Source organism: Barbus barbus (genome assembly GCF_936440315.1).
Source record: "Barbus barbus genome assembly, chromosome: 3".
Taxonomy (NCBI): Eukaryota; Metazoa; Chordata; class Actinopteri; order Cypriniformes; family Cyprinidae; genus Barbus; species Barbus barbus.
In genome coordinates this window covers 15608642-15630910 of record NC_136731.1, presented here as the reverse complement: position 1 = coordinate 15630910, position 22269 = coordinate 15608642, and the positions used below count along the sequence as shown (strand labels likewise).

Genomic DNA, 22269 nt, shown 5'->3' with positions numbered 1-22269 from the left:
CCTGGTTGCATGCACAGTACAATAAACCAGAGACACTTTAAAATGGCACTGAAGAGGTTGTTTCATGAACAGAACTGTCTCAGTCCAAACAATGTTATGATTGCGACTGATTACATCATGATTGCTCATGCCAACATTTTAACCATTTCCTCTGTTTGAAATCCGTCTTCTCAGAATGTTATGGAACAATTCAACCCTGGGTTGCGTAACCTCATAAACCTGGGAAAGAGCTACGAGAAAGCGGTTTCAGGTAAGCCTCACCTTTTCATATCCTTACTATTAGAACAAGTATAACAAAGCACATAATGGCATTTAAAAAAAAAAAGTTTTAATAACTTTCATATAGCATTATTATACATTTTTAGCCATTGTTGATTTTAAGGCTGCATTGCTTTATGAAGCATTTGGTATTTGCGAGTCCCTATAATCTGTTTTTATGAGTGGTTGATGATAAATACTGGGTTTTTAATGGCACTTGCTTAATGGGGTGTGATGAGCTCCAGATTAATTTGTCAAATCAGTTTCAAATATTTATTACAATTACGTGTAGGAAATAATGACACAACCAGTATCAACATCTCCTGTTTTTCTGGTTAGATAAACATCAGTCCGACTTAACTTTGTAATGGCAGTCAAATTACAATCTAAACAAGTAGACTTAACGATTTACACATGCAATATGACATCCTGATGAATTATGGAGAGCAGGATGGAGCATTGAGTTCACTTTTTTTCGGTTTGTAACATCCCTCACTCCCATGTAACCATTTCCTCAGATTTCTTACATGGGTACATGTCAGTCTAGAAAAAGTAGGTCTTCTGAACAAAGGGTAGGTTTCATCACATCTTGAACAAATGGATTGCTGCTTTAGAAAGAGGGCAAGATGAACTGTAATAGCCAAACTCAGACTAAACTCAACACCTCTTATAAAGCTTGTTCTTCCTGGACTGACTGAAGAGGTTTGTCGAATTTGCCCTCTGAGTAGCAGACTGATGGAATGAAATAATCATAATATTATACTCAAAAGCATTTGGAAGACATTAGAAAACCTTTTTTGATAAACACAAGAGTTAACATTTCTGTTGTTAAGCCAAGCAGAGACGGTCATTATATTATTAGTGACAATACAGTATACTAACACTAGAAAACCTAGTGAATGTGTGGCATGTTGTGTGAACATCGAAAGTGAATCAAATATCTTGCACGATTTCACCTTAGTAAAATAACATGTATTTTTATCCTTGTTTTGCAGCCATGGTTCTGGCTGGGAAGCAGTACTTTGATGCTGTATCTAAGATCGGGGAGACCGCAGCCGTATCTCCAGTGTCCAGGGAACTGGGTGAGTCATGGCTAATTCTTTTATTAAGAACCGCATGAGCACTTTTCCATTTACTCTTCCTACAGTTCCATTTGTCGTTTCTAGAGATAGACTATGTTAAAGGCAGGGTTGGTGATTTGGTTCAAAAACATTTTTTTGCTATGCTGGTTGAAAGTATCTTCACATCCCGATAGCAATTACTGAGTTTAGTGGTCTAAAAGGAATTGAAGACTTATTTATTTAATCAAGCCTTTGGCATTTGATTAGGTCTGAGAACTGTGAGTTATTTGTTGTTTGATTCCTTTGTGTCTTGTTTTAATGTAACTTAATGTCTGTATGTATTTTAGAGTTATTGATTAGCCTACTTATGGACAGCACTTTGGTCCATTCTAATGGCTTTGAAAGTGCTTTATAAATAAAAGTTGAGTTGAGTTAATGTATTTATGCGTATTTCTATCGAATGTGGAAGGTGTAGGACCATAAAATGTTCATCCAGTCATATCCCTCGGTCCAAGGACTACGATAGGCTGTCCTGCCTGCCTGTCAATGTATGTATTTGCATACTTCTGTGCACCTGGTTCACACAGACATGATATCAGAGCAGTCCATTACGCTATTTCAGACGAGCAAGAATGAAAGGTGTTATTATTGTCATATGCGCTTTGTTTTGTAATGTTTTCTCAGCGGTGAATGAGACATGAGGTAATCTGACAGCGTTGCATCATTCCTCCACCAACACCGTCTCTCATCGTGTCGCTGGTTAGCCTCTGGTTAACTCGCGTTCATGTGTTTTGGAGGAGGCGTGGCTTTGGTGAGTGATTTTGCAGGGAGGGTGGGATCTTATGTTTAGCCTCTCTGAAATCACCTGCCCTACCTTTTAAGGAGGAATATATCATGTCTTTGTTATGGAGTTCACAAAAAACAGTGTAGCAATCACTTAAGTTCATTTAGTTGTCATTAGTACTGAATACTGATAAACACGTTGACTTGTAATCTTTCTTTATCACCATTTCCTCTATCATATTTAAGATAACATGGGCCATAATCTGACGTTGCAATAATGTGCAGGAATGTGCCATAACGGATGTTATGTGGCCTTAAATCACGTTTTGGTTTCATGTTCCGTTCAGCATGTTTGAAACAATCGACTTTGAGCTGTTTGTTGACACAGCATTGTATCTGCCGGACCATAATAATGGTGGATATATTGCGTTTATTCAATCGCGTCATGTTTGAGAACTCAGGGTTCAAATCACATATTGAGAACCTGTTTGTCTTTCTGCTTTTTGAAAAATTGTCTTTGAAATGGAATCTATTGAATGTATGAAACAACTGAATGCAACTGTATTAACATTTCAGATAATATAATATGCAACATTACTGACACATGGCCTGCTTCCAAAACAAAAAAGCTTTGTTTGAGTGGGGTACTTCATGTGTAGGTAATTAATGGCACTTGTGGTGCAAAAATATTTAAAAAACCACCACTGCGACAAGCAAATATCTGTAGGAGGTTGAATTTTTAATACATTTATTGCTTTAGCTTTAGTGGTATGTCATTAAAGTCACTATGGTTTATTATGCAGTCATTTTAAAAATATTATACATATGAGTATGGTGACTTGGTACAACAGAGGGTGTAAACCATGCAATTAAACTATAAGATGTAAGGCTGCAACAACTAATCGATAAAATATATCTCTTGTTAGCGAGTTGATGTAGGTTTAAAATTTGGTAACACTTTAGTATAGGGACCAATTCTCACTGTTAACTAATTGCTTATTAGTATGCCTATTATTTACATATTGGCTGTTTATTAGTACTTCTAAAGCACATATTCTGCATGACTATATTCTACATCCAACTACCTTACAAACTATTGATAAGCAGCAAATTAGGAGTTTGAGGAAAAAGTCATAGTCGTTTGTTTATAGCTAGAATTGAACCTTAAAATAAAGTGACCTCCATATGTAACACAAGTAATGGTATTTTTAATAGAGCAGTAATAGTAAAATTTATACTAAAATTATTTTCAGATATGTGTGAATGTGTTCCTCCTGCCTCGTACCAATTAACATTTTAGTCTTTACTTTTTTAAGCTTTAATTTGACTTCTTTAAAAAATGGTAAGCAATCAGTTGTTTTGTGGTTTAGAATATTATTTTTTTTATTAAATTTTTTTTTTACCATATTTGCACGCAATTTATAGCATATCCATGTAGTCTATGTTGATAATGAATAGATTCATCAATAATTAATTCATTATCAAAAATGATTTTAATTGCAGCCCTATTAGAATGACTGATGACCACAGGTTTTTCTTTTTAATGTTACAAGGTGTTCAGAAAAAAAGTACAGAAGTGTATATATACTTTATGGAGACGGATTGTAAATTACAAAATTAGTTTCCCCTACAATGGAAAAGTAGCGCCGCTGAAAAGTCTTCACATGATCAGTAATATCACGACATTCACGTCATTCACTTACATGCCTAAAAACACAAACATGGCGACCGGCGGCGCTGCTAATGCGATGGCTCTGAATCCACTTGTTGACAAAGGAGGAAAGAGCCACAAATGGAAATTATTTTTGATTAGGCTAATGTCACGTTGCCATAAGGGGCCGTTCACATTCACGTTCATATGCAAATATTTCAAATGTGGGTGCGCGGAAAGCGACGCGGCACTCTCGTTTTGCGCTCCTCTGTTCATGGTTGCATAGCAACGACAGACGCCACGGGAGAGCGAGCAAGCGCTTGTGGAAAGGAGAAAGCGAACTGCGAAATTGGTACCGAAAACCGTGAATTTTCACTGGTATTGAAAATACCATTCATTTTTCAGATGGGTGAAATCCTGTGGCATACCAATCTCCAGTGTGAACTGTGAGCGTGACTTTTCCACACTGAATACGGTGATTTTAATCAGATCCATTATTCATTCATTAAGACATATTGACGTGATTTCTGTATACCTACAGCTACAGGCACACTGAAATCTCTTCATGCAGATACCTGGTACATACCTTTTTTCACAAAAAAATTACCCAACATCCGATCAATAAAAACTCACCTGATATGACACCCTACATGATATGAATCTTCTATGAAAAGCCCAGAAAAATTAAGTGCTCACAGATTGGGTGTGGCCCTTGCCATTAGGATAAAATTTTCAATAAATTGTAAATAATCTTTTTCTGGGTTGTGCCGTTTCATTTTTCCACTATCTATTTCTACCTTACAGCTGAAAATTAACACAAAAGAAAAACATGAATAATCCTGTCCTAATCTTGTTTGTGACCAGTTCAAGGTACGTGCTGCAATAATCATGCCTTCTGTTGATGGTATGTCAAGTTTGTATGTCTCAATGTGCATTTCTATCCACAAAACTTGCCAGAAGTCATGGTTTAAGGGGTTATTAAAAAAAATAAATCTTCCGGGGGTGCATGCCCTCGGACCCCCCGCAAGCGGCTTGGTAACAGCACCGCTGCTGGAAAAATGTATAGGGGAAACACTGTACATTTTACATACTTTGATTAACTTGTTTTAGACATTTAAATTTTGAATTCATGCATTATATTATCACGTCACTTGATGATTTAAACTATAAGATAAAATAAGTCTGGAATTCAAACAATAAGATAAAAATGATAAACAATTAAACGCCCAAAACTTGAGCTGCTGTCAGTCTTGAATCTGCATTTTACTAGTAGTTAGGCAGTGGGAAACCAGTATGGGCAGCTTTATCCCAGGGCAGGAAATGTAAACAATAGATAATAGACTCGGTGAGATCATTCCACCAGATTCTCTAAGTTGGAAGAATGATAGTCGAAAACTCCTATTTCACTGTAAATTAGGAGGCTGACTTTGCAAGGTCATGCACGATTACTAGAGCAGGAATTTTTGAGTGCATATTGGCAGGGATAAAGGCAGTGAAATCTGCTTTCCCAATATAGACTATTACAATTTCAGCTGAGACTGCTTTTTAAAAAAAATACAATTACATTTTTGTCTTGGCAGTCTAATCAGATCACGAGGAGAATAAAATTAAATAAAATCACAGCTGATATTATTTCGAGTTCATTAATCAAGCTGGAAATGATAGGTGAAGTCAAGTACATTACATTGTGGGATACAGTATTGCACACAGTAAGCCCCCTTTTTTACTGCACAGTTTAGCAAATATAGGAAGTCAACCATGTGTTCATGTGTTCCATGCATACAGATCATTTGCATATGGTGTACAGTATTGGTGTGTGCATCTCCATTGCAACTGTTTTAAATAACAGCAGTTGTTTTTTGAGCAATGTTAATCATTGTAATCTGAGCTGGGTTGAGCAGAGGATGTGACCTGCCAGACAAAGCATATTTGTCCCTGACTGACATCACATCTCTGCTGTAATCTGTGTTCATGCTCTGTGTAAGAGTTTTGATATCGCATGCTATTATCACTGGAAAATTATGTAGTTCTAATTATATATTATAATACACAATGCAGTTTTTATAGACTTTATAAAGCCAACACATACATTTACTTTAAAATTATGTCTTCAATAATTAATTAATGCTTTATAAATCTATGTAAAGGTATATCTTTTTTTTCTTTGCATGACTGGGCCTTTATATAGGTTTATAGTGGCTTATTTTACTGTCAGGAGTAAATAGGATAAATAATCTTTGTAATGTGACTTAATTATTTTTATCATTCTTTATTATTTAAAACAAGTGGCAATAGAATTAATTTGACATTTTGACTATTTAAATAATCTTTAAAAATGTAAGCAAATAAAAATTAAATAATTCCTTTTGTCTATTTTTCCTTTGTGCTGCCAAAAAATTTATAAAAAATTGTGATTTACAATATGATAAAATAAGATGCGAGTGTCATAATGAAAACTGATTACACAAATGGTCACAGGAGACATTTGAAACATGTAAATACTAGGTGGAAACAGTAGCCCACTTGAGATCAGATCACTGAAAATGCAAGTGTGAACTGGGTGAGAAGTGATGGATTTTCTTGCCTTCGTTTGGTGTTTTTTTTTTTTTTTTTTTTTTTTTTTTTTTTTTTTTTTTTTTAAGCATGGACGACCTTTTCTTGACCTTTTCTTTTGAGGACCGTAACATTTGGACATGACCTTAGTGGTTGTTAACACAAAGGCCTCCCTATCTGTAGACGATGAGAGCCGAAAACTCTGTTTGGGCAGATAACGTCCAAACGCAGGCCTCGCGTTCCACGCCACCGGTGTTCCTCAACGAGAGGAGCCTTTTGAGCTCTGAGTGCTCGGCTGAGCTGAAACTAGAGCCACCTTTAGGCAGATGAGCTGACATTGGATAGTCTTGAGAGTCACGGACAGATTGACACGAGGTCAGGTGTCAGAGAGACGGAGATGCTTTCATTCTTAACCAGTCCCACCAAAGACAACACACAGGATTCCTCTGTTTAGATTTCAGACTCCTATATGTCTCCTATAGCCCAACAGGTGTGACGTCCCGCCACTGTCGCTGTTTGCAGGAGGCACCTTGTTTTGTCGTGGCATTTGACTGTGTCGACTTGCAGAGCGCCTCGCTGACAGCAGAGCATCAGATTACACTTTTGAGTTCACTGGATTATCATTCAAATACCTGCTCGCGTTCTCATGGAGGTGTGCTGGTACTGTGGAAATGCTGAGTAATGTGTGAACGCACATGTGCAGCATTCCTGCTCATCTGCTGTGCACTTTAGTGGATAAAGAGTCCTGCTTTTACACAGGTCATGTTGTGATCAGATCAGGGTCATCCAGATTAAGTGGGTGGGTGAGTGCCATTGTGCTTGTCGACCTGGTTACAGAACAACAACAAAAAAGGTGGACTCTGCACTCTTAAATTAATAGTTGGTATGAGGCACGTGTTTCCTGGAGTTAATGCATTTGAGTTTTGCCAGTTTAACCTTTATACTGTTGTTCAAACATTTGGGGTCAGTAAGATTTTCTAATGTTTTTTGATAGAAGTCTTATTTGCTCAAAATACAGCAAGAACTTTAACATCGCTAAATATTTTTACAATTTTAAAATAATGTGTTCGGTTTGAATGCATTTATAAAATGTAGGCTAATTTATTTGTGATAAACGCTAAATTTTCAAATGAACAGCATTTATTTAAAATAGAAATGCCTATTAATATAAATATCTTTAGTGCCATTTTTATGCATTTAAGTCCCAATTTAATTCATTTAAAGCATTTTTGACCAATATAATGCATCCTTGCTCAAAGGTATTTATTTCCTTCAAAAAATAAAATCTTACTGACTTTCGAACAGTAGTGTACTTTATGACATTTTAATTTTTAACCTTTTGCAAAATGTACAGCATAACATTATGCTTTTACATACATTTAAAAAAAAAATTCCCCCATTAATTGATTATCAAAGTAATTTTTTCTTACAGCCTTAATGCATATATCATAAGGATCTGAACCAAAATCCCACCTCTTCCTGTGTCTGGGCTTTTGACAAGATCCAGCCATGTTTGTGGGAAGCAGATTGCACTTGCTTGAATGACAGAAGTGAATTTGTATGCTCTTTTTCCTATGTCTCTGAATTTCCGCAGACTGCTTCTGTACACAAAAATAACTGCCTGGGGAATTGTGATATTACCCTGTGCAGTCTTTCTCCTTCCTTATATCACTGCGCTTTATGATCATACTGTTTAGATCCTAAATGCTCCTAGAGCTTGAAAAACAAACATATAAAGACACAAAGGATTTAATGCACCATTAATGCCCAAACTGTTTTTACTGAGCTATGCAAGTGTTATGTCAAGCTCAACCTCTTGCCTTTTTTTATTTATTTATTTATTTATTTTTTATTTTTTTTTACACCGTGTATGTTTTAAAAGGTCACACAGAATAAACGTCATTCATCTCATCCTTAATTTTCATCTTTAGATAGCGTGTTAATGCCACCAGACACCATTAGGGTGAAGTACCATCATGACGTGGTTTTCTCTTGTTTGTTTTAGGTAATGCTTATAGTGGGTCAAATAGTTCTTCACTTTGTCAGGAGTGTTTAGGTTCAGCTGACCCCACCTGATGCCTGGAGTCATGTTGGGTTTTTTTTTTTTTTTTTTTCTTCGGGAGGAACACACAAACAAAGCAGGAGTGAACCACAGCCAGGGGAGATGCAAATCAGCCTCTGTGTTTCGGGTGATACGATCCTCTGCTTATCATCACTGTGCATCAGGCCATGAGTCTCTAAACCAGGAGATCAGGCTGCTCTTGACACATTTTATTTGTGCCGGTTTTGCTTTTTAACCAGACTGCAGACTGACAGGAAGTTATGAAGTAGCTCTGAGACTCCCTGCTTCCATTATTACTCCAATCCGCTTGTTTGCTTTCCCTCTGATTGAGTACACTGATATTTCCACCTTTTGTGTAAAATACCTGTAGCTTCTATGGTAAAAGATTAGTTCAAGCACAAGCCAAAGTCATTGTATGCTCATACCTTCAAGCCGTTAAACTCATATGGTCTTATTTCCCAGTGGAACACAAACGGAGACTTTCTGGAGAATCCTCACACCGCTCTTTTACATATAACCATGACTGTCATCACTAGAGCTCTGAATCACATTCAGGTTCACAGAAATGGACCACAACAGATTTGACATCATTGATGTCAAATTCGGATGTGTCTTGGCTAAATAAGGGCAGACCACTTTGAAAATGTGCAATGGACAATAACATTGGTGAGCTGCAGCAGAAGGAACGATTTTCCTTGCCATTTTGGGTCTGTTCCTCATAAAAGTCTTTTGTGTGACTTTAGAACAAGACTTCAATATGGTGCTTTTTTTGTCCTTTTAAGAGCCGCTGGATGGGGGTCGCTATGAACTGTTGTATTTCAAAGAGCTGTGTGAAAGGTCATTAAACCGATTAAATGCAGAACTAAATTAAACTATTTTTTCTATTTTAATTAAAGTATAGCTTTCATAAAAGAATAGATGTTCATTTTTATACTCGTTGATTTATCTTTTGTACGGTGTCACGTGCTCTGGTGTCCACACCCTTCTTGCTTGATTTTTGTAACTGAAAGCAGCAGTGGCTGCCAGTACCTGACACGCACTCACCCTCCCGCACTGTTGCCACAAAGGAAGCTTTTTGCCAGGACGTTCTGGTGACCTTTAGTCTCCTGTGTTGTTTGAACTGTGCTTAGTGAGACTGGCCACAGGACAGCAGTCAACACACATACACCACATTAGCAGTCACATCAGCCTCAGGCTGGAGAGTGTGGGAATTATTGCTTATTTAATGCTCATTTTTTGGTTAACTGAATAAATTAAGTTAAACCTAATTTTATGTGAATGAAAAACACTTTTTTTTTTTTTTTATGTTTGTCTAGCATGACCTGCTAGTTTCAGGAGCAACAGGAGACCAGAGTAAAGCTGGATATTTAATGGGATCGTTCACCCAGAAATAAAAATGTACTCACCTTTGTGTTATTCCAACTTCCAAATCCATAAAACAGTTGAAGAATTTTTAATGACACCGGAGAGATTTTAGTTTTTTGTCCCTCCAAAACTTTGACTTGCTTGAATGCTTGCTTTAAAAACTTAATGTAGAGCGATACATGTGAATCAAACGGTTTAATTTAAGTCTTCACGATTACTTTATATAATGAAGAGATTTAATGGAGTCTTTTTCCACATATCAACGTTGATCAACACACATACACAGAGCTCATCAAATATAGTCCATGGAAGATCAAATGTGTGTGGGTGTTCATTAAATATATCTCTATTATTATTATTATTATTTATTTGTAAATGCAATTTCTTTAAGACCCAGTCTCCGATTGCTTATATTTGGTGCCAGATAACTTTTGAATAGAAACAGTTGGTTTGTTTTTTTTTTGTTTTTTTTAAATAGCAAGCTCAGATTTTAGAATCATACGTCAATTTAGATGTATACATCAATATGGAAATCTGCATCAACAGTGTCTTTAAAATTATTTGTTCAAATCTAGCTATCAGAAATGGATAAGGCACTGAAAAGTCATTGAGCTTTACTGTTAAACACTAAAAGGTGTGGAAGAATTGTTTATTGTGATCAGTACTATTAATAATTTTTTTAGTATTGCTGTTGACGCTATTTTAAGTCTAGCAGCTTCCTGTAATCATGGAATAATCACCGCAGCACACAGCCTCTTATGACTTTATAGCTTTGTTATATCCATCTCAAGTTCTCCTCTCGTGGGATCTGCTATCCCCGTACTCATTGCTTACTATAAGCAGTTCTCATTCATGTAAATCCATCTAGAAATGGCGGGGTTTGATTCGCTGCAGACACACTGGTTCTCTGTTTGGTGCTCACTGTAGCGGGAATGTTTGCTGTTGTTGTCTTTGATAATACAGAAGCTTTGGATGATCTATTGTATCACAGAGAAACTCTGGACTGTATAGCTCTGGTCATGTCGCTGTTATGTCTCTGCAGTCATTGTCTGCATGCAGCTTTTGTTCTTAGCGGTGGAAGTTTCTGTGTCTGACTGGGCGGCACCTACAGCTGCTGTGATCAAAGTCTGTGGATGGAAACGCATCACCCCTATCATCACCGCTCAACCTGCCATTCATATTCAATTACTACCACAGTCAAATTCAGGTGGCTTGACCAACAAGCTCTAGCCCTTATGAATCAGTAATACTGAGCAGAGGTTGTATCATTTGCCAACTAATCTTTTATAATTTTTTGAGAATTTCCCACGATCAGTGTAACCCTAGACATGCCATAGAATTCACTTTTTAAGTCTGACATCATGCGTCACTGTTTCCGGATCCAAACGCTCTATCGAAATGCCAAATGCAAACAACAAACGGTGCTAGTATGCACTCACTAACTTTTAACTCCATGCCAAAATCAAAGTGTGCGAGTTTTTAAAACCTTAGAAGTATTCTCAATTGAAACAAGTAGAACCGTAATCCTTATGGCACAACAAGTGGATTGTAAAACCATGACGTTCAGACCTGGGAAAAAGTTACGCTAGAAGTGAGAAGATTTTGTTTTTAATATTGCTGGAAATGGCTTTCTGTGAATGCAGTCAAAATCCTTAATTAAAAGTCTCATAAATATTTGGTTTAAAGCACCTTTCTTTTGAATTATTAGGACACTTTGGTGTATATGACCCTCTAACACTTGCACTCTCTATTTCTATTTCTATTGTCAACTTGTCTTATTTTTATTTAAAATAAAAATGACCCTCTAACGCTAGTCTCGTGTAGCCAGACCTTCAGACTGACGGCTGAAGGCCTGGGAACCTTGGCAGTTCATAATCACAGTTGTAAACACGACGGCTTTCTTCTAACATGAGAGGGTTTGGCGTCGCGACATCTTTGTTTCCAGGTGGATCAATCTTGTATAATTCAACCAATCTGACGACGACATGTAACAAGTAAATGTTGCATTATCCAACTGTATTGAGCCATGGTATTATGAGAAAACATAGGCCAGATTCAGTGCCCAAGCCAGGCCTTGGCTTCAGCCTCAAATTGCATTTGTTCTTTATTAAAGGACAATACTAATAGTATTTATGAGTGAGAAATAAAATCACAGAGAACTGTTTACAGCAGTCCACTTAACACTGGGCCAGTAATCGTCCAGAGACATGGCTCCGGATACGTTGGTTTCCACTTTGCTTGGTCTAGTCTTTCTTTTATGGCATTGCCGCAGGCACACAAACAAACTTGCATGTCTCGAGTGGAGCTGATAAGACATCCGGGCTGAATCAGGGTCAGAGAGCAGATAAAGTTAAAGTGGGTCAGCTGAGGCAGAGGAGGGAACCCTCACCTGCTGCTCTCAGGTGGCCTTGTGACTCATGTGACTCGGGCCGAGGCTGGCTTCATGTTCTGGATCCCTGCCCCCGCACCTTGTCTCACTCACATGGCCTCACCTTGACTTTCTATTTTTCTCAGAGGCTGAGTTTCACAACACGGTCTGTTTAGCACTACATGTTCCTACACATGGCTGGAGCTGCAGCTTTTGGTGGAGACCGCTGACATCAGTATGATCCATTAATTGGTTAACCACTGGTTTATAGAGTAGGTTTTTTATCTTTGATATATTTTAGTAGATTCTTTTAAAGAAACATCAAAGGAGTTTAGAAATGCACATCCATATCAGTAATTCTAGCAATACGACATGCTGTGTGTGCTTTAATGTTACACTCCAGTACCTCTCAGTATGTTGAAACTCTTTCTAAATTCCTCCTCAAGAGCACTATGGCCACCCTCAGCAAAATACAATAGTTTTCAAGACAACTATTGTCAGACCTCAAATTGGCCACAAGCCAGAATGATGCATACTATGATTAGCATAACAATTTTGGTGGATATTAGATATTTAATTATTCATGCTTATCATTTTTAGCAAATATGTTAAAGCATTTTAAAAAAAAATCACTTGTAGCATTTAAAATGATTTAATTTGACAAAGTAGTATAAATAAATAATATAGTTTATTTTATTTATTTTTGTAATCATTGACCCATTGTCATTGCAAACTCAGATGTTTGTTTATCTTTGAAACACAAATAGGATATTTTTTGTTTTCTGTCCTTGTATTGAAAAAATTGCATGAACAGATCTTAAAAAAATCCAAGTCCTCCGAAGAGACAGGATTGCTTTATATGATGAACAGATTTAATTTAGTCTTTTATTCGCATATAAACATTGATCAACAAACATACATAAAGCAACTTTTGAACTGTTCCTTTAATATTGGTAATCTGCCATAACATGTATGTATTTATCAGCTTATCAGACAGTTTTGTCATCAGAATTTTATTTTATTTTACTCTTATCAGAGTTTTATTATTGATGCATCCCAATCTTCAGGGTATGCACAGTATAATCCAAAGTTCTCCATTTGTTTTGTGAAGACTGATCAATTTAAAGACTATAACCATTAATTTTGTCAAATTTTCAAGTTCGGTTCACTGCATTCTCTGTTTACTATGTTTTTGCCTCTCAATCTGCATACATTAGTTAACATGTTGTGTTTGGTACTGAGGAAGAGTGACCCAAGAGGTCATGTGAACAGAGAACTGAAGCGAGTGACAGAGCGAGTCAGAGAGATCGCATTATCATTTCTATGGAAAACTCTTTTCTTCTTCCACATCTACACGCATCAGTCTCTAGGGAAGGGATAAAATCTCTTCTCAGACGTCAGAGAGAATTAACTCGAGCAAGAATTCACTGTTTGTCCCTCCTTCTCTCTGTCCAGCAATCAGATGCAATTCTTAAGGATGTTTGAGAATTGCCTCTCAAATAAGTGTTGAATAAGTGTGTGGTGGGTGGATCCTTTATATAAAGTGCTCTGATTTATGCCGTAGGTTTTGCATTTTAATCCCCATTTGATTACAGCGGGTAGGAGCATGCTGGGAGAAATATCCATGCACAGTGTGTTTTAATTACAGTAGCCGCTCTGAGGGAGGACTGTTCTTGGAAAACAAGGCCGTGGTGGTTTATTAGACAGGGGAATTCTGTGGATTATTAGATTAAAAACAATGGTCGTGTTAATAGCCTTTTGTATTGGTGTGAGAGGCTGATAAGTGTTTTTTACTGTCCTTAGGTGTTGTCCTGATGGAGATCTCAGACGTCCATCGGAAAGTCAACATAGAACTGGAGGAGAACGTGAGTGTCTTTTTATCTGTGTGTTTATCTGTTTCTTGCTGTAAAAACATTCTTAGGCTGACCGAAAGCACATTCATACACACCCAAGCAAGAGATCGCCATCTGTATTTTAATCTCATATCAAACATCCCATTTCCCATAAACTTTATAGACTCTCTCCCACAGGCAGTCTTATTAGTGTAAACCACAGGAAAGAGTAGAGGAATACAGCGGACACACCTACTGTGTGTTAGATTGTAGTGTTTTTATCAGAGCAGGTTTGAACATGCCTGTTGATGCACCTGATCCCAGCGCCACATGATGACACGGCCGTTCCTGCTGGTGCAGCTGCTGAACTGTGAATCAAAAACAGGACACACAACAGAAGACAGGTCGTGTTTAAACCGCTTCAGTCAAATCTGATATCATTTTCACAAACCTGATAACCCTTGAGCATTCCTGAAATACCTGACAAAGAATTAGTTGTACCATTCCTAACTTTTTCTATTTTTTGTGGACGATGGCTAATGTAATTCCCAATATTGTGAATCTATACTTGTTTGACAACAGTAAGGTCTAAAATGGTTTTAGTATACTAGCATAATTTTAAGTAGTTAATTTAGCCTATATAGTATGCCTTCAAGGGATAGTTCACCCAAAAATGAAATTTGTGATCATTTATCCAAAGCCAAAGTCTTGAGATATATTGCAGCACCAGCAGTTTCTGAACCGGAAATGAGGGGCGAAGCTTATGTTCTTAACAGAGTAGCGCCACCTTACTGTTTATAAGGGGTAATTTGCTTTTATTACACACAATACCTCATACTTTATTAATGTATGCATTTTATAATGTTACATTTTAAGCATTTTAAAAACATTAATCTTGTGTAATGTAGTTGTATATGGTTATTCGTTTCATTGAATTATACAAGTTATTTCCTGTTTGTGATATTAAAAATAATGTTTGACACTTCTGGGCATTTTATATGAAATATACTTTAATCACAAGATTCAAAATAAACATTTACTCCACAAGAGCACGTGCATCATGCATTTTTCTATATGAAAACTAAAATATTTCAATAAAACGCACACAAACAGCAGCATAATTTTAAAAGTAACAATGTACACAATATTGCCACGACAATCTTACATGAATTCAAATTAAAATGTATCAAATGAACAATTCCCTCTTAGGCCCATTTTGTTATGACAATCCTGCAAAAATAACCCCCACCAACACAAGAAGAAATATGTAGGGCACTCTGGGAGCTTCTGATTGTTCCAGGAGATTGTTGAGGGCCTTTTCCTTGTCCTCTTCATCCATTATAAGGAAAAGCGTCTACTGCCCCCCTGAGCGGATGTCTGTTGCAATGGAGCCATTTCGCAACTTCTGTCATGTGTATGATTACTGGGATCTCCTTCTTTACAGAATATTAAAGGAAAATGTAACCTTTAATATTTCTTATAAATGTATGATAGATAGATAGATAGATAGATAGATAGATAGATAGATAGATAGATTTGAGATGTACCTCACAAGCATAGCCTGTTATCCACTTGGAAGGGCCTCTTGTGGGGTTTCTGCACTGTAATAGACATGTATCTTGGTTAATTTCAAATTGGTCAGAATGGGGTGCAAATGTAATGGTGGGCTGGAGGAAATGTCCAGTAGCTTTCAGAGATAACCCCAAAGTTCTCCAGAAGAATAAGAGTCCACCGTCTCCGTATGATTGGATGATGTCACACTGGAAGACAAAAACATAGAGAACTCTTTAAATATCAACTGCAACAACACCATAAAGTTCAATTACTTTAACTGAACTACTTACAGATGTAAAATCAAAGGGTGGTCCCAAGACAAGATGTACTGGAAAACAACAAAAAATAAGAATGCTCTCCCTATAAATGGCAACAAAAAAAAATCACACCAGTAACTGGTTGCAAAAATGTATAGTATAGCCTAAAATAAGTACACTTTGAATAAACCGTAGGTAAATGTGGTCATCTCAGGTAATGTCATCGCTCTGAATCCATATGTCTCTACAAGAGATGAAGCCACACACAATTATCTCGATAACAAATGGGATTAAAATAGCTAAACTAAAAGGTAATCTTAACTCTCAAACAATGCCTATAACAGAGGAAAGGAAAGTAAAGCAAACTGTTTATTTTTATGAATAATAAACCGCAATTGGCCCATTTACAACATGCCATCCAAAAATGAATTGAAACATCCGCAGAAAAAAGTTTTATGCTATAGTATGACAACAAATTCAAGCTTCAATATAAGATAATAAACCCAAGCACAAATTAAGTATTTAGCAGATAAATGCTTAACGTAATATATGATCATTATTAAACATATGATAGCATATTAAGATTATAATCTTAATGTCACCGTGCTCTCTCGTTGTCAATAACTCCACCCCTCACTTCCTGTTCTGAAACTGCTGGGGTCTGCAGATGGATACTGTTGAAAGCCTTTGTATATAAACCCAAATACTTTTGTTCAACTTCATAACACAAATGAAGACATTTTTATTAATCTCTCATTTTTGTCCATCCACTGCAGCTGTAATTTACAAGCTCAAAAAATTATCTGGCACAAACAGAATAAGGGTTGAATGAACATCTCAGTCAGGGTGATTGCAAAAATGATAAAAACAATATTTGTTTACCCCAAAAGATTCTGTCACCTACTCACCATCATGTAAACCTTCTTCCATGAAAAAAAAGGATACATTTTGAATAATTTGCTGGTCATTCTTTTCCATCAAAGGTTTCAAAAGGTTCAAAAAGGATGCCAATGCACAATAAAGGTGTTATAAAATTAGTCTATCCAGTGCAATTTTTCAGAAGATTCAAAAACAGAGTAATGAAAAGCAGCTAAATATTGTTTTTTTTTTAAATAAATAAAAATGCTGTGAATTTGAAAGGCCTTTTACAAAGTGAGCTTAATAATAATAATAAAGATATAGTCAAGTTTGTAACGTTGCTATTTTTCATTACATTCAGACACCTGTGCCATTATCCCTAATGTTAATTCAAGTAGCTGTTCTAAACATGTTTATAAAATCTAACTCGCTTAGTATGATTGTTCAAATGGTTGCTCTGCCATGACAGTAATTGACCTGAATGGAAAAAGACCAGCTGAGATACTCATTTGTATATGACCAATGTAAACCACTATTGCGTTCAGTACACTGCACACTGTAAGCAAGTTACTTCACAAACCTAAACCCATTTAAAACAAGACTGTATATACTTTATCTCGTCTAGTCAGCTTTATTGATTGATTTTGACGATTCATGTGAGTCCAGAAGTCTGCGCAGTAAGCACTGAACCTCAGGACTCAAACTGTTGTGTGTAAACTGTAAATCTGCAGTGACGGCTTTAGTGATTATAATGGGATGGGTGCGTTCTTATGTTGCACTGCTGCTTTGTGCATCATTTATTCAAAATCTGAATATGTTTTGTTTTCAAATGCATCAAAAAGCACATCTGTTGTCATTTTCAACCCAGACATTTTCTTCCCTGCTTGAAATTTTAAGACGGGGCAAAATCATTAGTTGGTTTCATACTAATGTCCTCCCAGCACAGATAGTTACATGTATCGTCTAATACTGATGGTTGTCTGATTGTGATTAATTGAAGCCTTACACACTATGACATTTACAGGTGCATTTCTACTATGCTAGCCTGCATTGTACCCAGAACCTAAAAATACTCCTATAGATCTATGAAATGATGAAACAAGAATGTCATCTTGAATATAGGGCAGACACATCTAAAACACAACAGTGATTCCTCATTTGATGGCTGTAACAAATGAAGCATTTTTCTGAATGAAGCCATGCATTAATGAAGACGTGTCAGGAAGTGTAGGCAAACGCTGGGAGTGTGGGATCACAGTTAAAAAGGGGTAAAACAGATCAGTGAAGGAGAGGGGTAGGTGGGTGCACTTGTAGCCGTGATGAGGTGTTGATGTAAGCGCCTTCGTGCATTAGGTTGCTGGGTTAGTTAATGTGTGTTGGTGTGTGGGTATCCCTCTGTTTCTCTGTGACTCATCTCCTCTATAAGCACTTTAGCTTATACAACAACTGTAAACACCCAGTCGTTTTCTGTTCTTGTATGTGTGATTTGTCAATGTAGGCCTCTCACAAGCACACTTTCACACCAAACCATTATCATTCATTTTGTGGGGTTTGTATCTTTTTATTTTCTTCATTTTCTTTCTCTCTCTGTCTCTACAGCTCAGACGGTTTCATCGGGAGGTTATTGGAGAGTTGGAGAGGAAAACTGACATGGATGTGAAATACATGACGGTGAGCTGCTGCATGTTCATTATTGATGCGAAAACTGCTTATAGGGAAGATACTACATTAAAGGTGCCATAGAATGCATTGATAAAATATTTTAAATTGTTCTGATATCTACATAGAAGGTATGTGGCTTAGGTAAGGGCAAACATTCTCCAGAAATGTTTTTACATGTCCATTTACAACCCTAGGATTTCTTCCTAGAATGAAATGGTCTGTTATTGGTTTATTTGGAAGGGTCATGAGTAATAATTAGGGGTCGACCGATTATCGGCCTGGCTGATTATTGGCACCGATATTAAGCATTTTTATGATAATCGGTATCGGTCATTTTCAAAACAGATGTGCCGATAAAATTATTTAATTTTGAAGACTGGAAGTCAAAAACTCATTATTCATTATAATATTGATGAAAGGCGTCTAATGTGAGGACTGATGTTTTTCATCACTAATTAATGGATGTCTAAAATATAAAAATAAGGAGAAACCTAAAACAGGCCCGAGGCCCGGCCCCCGTCTGAACTATGATGTGAAAATTGGCATTTTGCCGAACTTTATTTCTCCCTTTTCAAATCTCGTATCACATTGTAAAGGCATTTATTTTTAATAAAAATTAAAGAAATAACCAAAAGTTGAAAAAGTATTGGGTAGGGTTAGGGTAGGTGTAGGGAGGGCTTTATTATCAATAAGGTGGCATCCATTTAATAATCTGAATTAAAATTATAATTTATACTCGATACGTTATTATAGCATACTGTTTTATAAAGTAATACAATACTGAGGTGCAGATAATTGCCACTATTTTGCAACAAGTAGTATAAATAGCAGAAAATCCTGCTATTTTAACAAAGTGTAAATATAATCTATAGTTATTTGCACTTAGTGTAAATAACATATTGCTAAAAATACTGCTGTTTTCACTTAGTGTAAATAGAATCCATTACTATTTGAACTTTGCAAATGACCGCGATTTCAACTGAGGGGGGCCTATAATCAGTCCGTGCCCAGGGCACCTCTGCATCATGATCCGTCCCTGGTTAGTTCTCGCCACAGTTTTAAAAAATGCTAAAAAAGTGAGCGTGGTGCGCTGCGGAGCGGAGGGGGAAGAGGGGAGACAGACTACACGCACAACTTTGGGTTCAGACCATTTCATTTTGCTCCCATCGAGTTAAAAACACAAATAAATGCACAGCCATTTGCACTCTTCATCGAAAACATACTGTATATATGAAATGCGCTGTTGCACCTCTGATAACTTTTTAGGCTTATTCTGCTGCTCTTATATAAGCCTTTTGACGGGTTGTGTCACGGAGCTGTAAAAACGGTTACACTCACTAAGTGAATTAATCACGTTTGTTCCGAACTCTTATTACATAGCAAAAACAAACATTCTCCTTTGATCAATGAACGTTTCTTCAGTTAATGTGCACGATATAGTCTCACACATGCTGTTGTGAATAATTAAGCGAAGCGTCTTCTCATAGGATAAGAACACGCAGTCTCATGAATAATTAAATGGACACTTGACACGTCATCGATGTACTATAGTCCATTACCACGTCACAAATTGGGACGTCAGCACAATGTAGATTTTAAACCCAGAAGATGAAAGTAGCGCAAAGAAGCTTAAAAGTAACCAGTTTTCTCCAACAGTTAAAATGATCGGATGCTAACATTGTCTTCTATGATGTGCAACGCAAACACCTCTGCTAAAATCTCAGAAAAAGTAGTCTGGGGTTTCATGACCCTTTAAATCATTGGTTTACTCGATTCGTTCAGAAACTAAACACCGCTGTGTTGCTCGTAGACACACAACAGTTCTGCTGAGGCTTAATTGATAATGTTTTTGTTGGCAAAAACAGAATATTGTTTTTAAAATATAACAATATTGACTTCTTATTTACTGAACTGTTGTATAACTGTTGTACTCATGTGATATAGCTCTCGCTGCTCATTTGATATCGCTTATCGTGATATAAATATGAGACAAACTCATACAGGGGCATTTTTTTGACCCAATATCTAGAATTTTAGGGCATAACTGCATGAATGGAGTTGTTGCCCTCCATCATATTTGTCAACAGGCAACTGTGTATGCCTTAAAAAGCACGTCAAACTTAAACGGATACATTTCTATTAATTGCAGCTGTTGTTAAGAACATCTTAATTTATACAAACTAAATTGAGAACAGTGGTAAACAGCAATATTATCGGTCTTTTTGTTTGTTGTTGTTAACAACAAATCATGTGAAATGCCCTGCAGGGTCTTTGAGGAACACTTGTGGTAACGAATATGTGAATTGTTTCTTTTGTTCTGGCCTCATTTGCGAAAATGAATCAGACTTCCCAGTGTTAGAGAGACGCAGGGAGCATATTTGCATTTGATTGTTGCCTCTGCATTCTCAGTTATATGTCCATTACAATGTGACCTAAAAAGCAACAGTGATATGTAGCACAATGTCACGCTACAATGCTGCTAGTTGGAAAACATAGCTGCTAACAGGAAAAGCTTGCTTATTTTGAAAACGACTTCTGTCACGCCACTGAAACATTTAGTTAGTTGTGTTATTACTTCGTTCCCAATGCTGGTGTCGGTATATGATTCTTTGCAGACTGGGAAACGTGCCTAAAATGGCATTAGCTTCAGAGATGGGAAGTGAAAATCAGACATGTCACACTTATGTGTTTCCTCTCTACATCTAGCACAGAAGTCAGTGGAACTCATCTCTGCACTGATACACTGTGCATGTATGGACACGACTCCATGTCACTGATCGAATTCTGTCTGTCCACAGGCCACGTTTAAGAAATATCAGACCGAACACAAGATGAAGCAGGACTCGCTGGAGAGATCGCAGTCGGACCTGAAGAAACTCAGAAGGAAAAGTCAAGGAAAGAACGCTTCAAAGTATGAGAGTAAAGAGAATGAGGTATGTGGGTTTGTGCCACACATACTGTATATACCTACACATGCTTATATTTTTATAAAGTAACAAGGTAAACGAAAAATGAATGGCAGACATTTAGGCCAAAGTGGGCAAAGATAAAAATCTTTGTTATTAAAAAATAAAAACAAATATACACATTACAAATACACATAATATATAAACAAAACAAACGGTGCTTTATTTTCCAGGTACAGTAGGTGTATTTAGCAGGAGCATTCAATTAATTAATAAAACACTATATGCCCAAACTTCACTGTGTAAATTATAGAATGACTCTTGTTAAAGCCACTGTATAAAAGTTCCTCAGTCAGGAGCAGTGAGTGAGGTTTTTTTTTTTTTTTCCTTTCTGTGTTTTGTTGTTTTAGTAATATTTAAAGGGATAATTCACCCAAAATCATAATTTAAATTATTCACTCACTCTAAAGTTGTTTTAAACCTGACTTACTTTCTTCTGTTGAACATAGAAGTTATTTTGAAGAATGTGGGTAATCAAACAGCTGCTGGTCCCCTTTGACTTTAGGCCTTATAAAGGCTGCACGGTTAATCTGTGCTTTCAGTGTCAGAGTAGTCTCACGTAGCCAGACCTTCAGACTGACTGCTGAAGGTCTTTAATATATGGCCGTTTTCATTGACCATGAGGCCGAATTGACCGACATGTCAAACAACCAATCATCAATCGGCTTTCTTCTTTCGTGAGGGGGTTTGGCGCCACGGCATCTTTGTTTCCCGGCAGACCGAAAATAAATGGGACACTCACGTCTCCCGGAAATCCGGTTTAATTCAACCAGTCAGATTACGACTTCGACACTCCTAAAGTGTTTCCAGAAAAGTGTGCCATATGCATCAGACGTTTAGCCAACGGTCCGTGGGCGTCTGAGGCTGAGACTAGTGTCAGAGTGGCTTGGTGTGCAGTAAATGCTGCTCCACAAACTTCATCTCTGCATCTGCTCTGAGTTTGGCATATGTTATGCGCCAACCGTCTTACCATATTTATGATGAGAAGCACTTATGAACAGAAGAGAAGCTTTAAGTGCTTCCTGCTGTTTTCCTTCAA

General features: G+C 37.0%; 1 protein-coding gene across 1 annotated transcript in view; it reads left to right on the top strand.

Moving 5' to 3' along the window:
• LOC306846682 (BAR/IMD domain-containing adapter protein 2-like 1) overlaps nucleotides 1-22269 on the top strand; it is a 57203-nt gene that overhangs the window by 3422 nt on the left and 31512 nt on the right. Inside the window, exons 2-6 of the mRNA XM_079380229.1 lie at nucleotides 175-250; nucleotides 1254-1340; nucleotides 13905-13966; nucleotides 18202-18273; nucleotides 21063-21197. Of these exons, the coding sequence (XP_079236355.1) occupies nucleotides 175-250; nucleotides 1254-1340; nucleotides 13905-13966; nucleotides 18202-18273; nucleotides 21063-21197 (432 nt within the window). The remainder of the gene's footprint in view (nucleotides 1-174; nucleotides 251-1253; nucleotides 1341-13904; nucleotides 13967-18201; nucleotides 18274-21062; nucleotides 21198-22269) is intronic.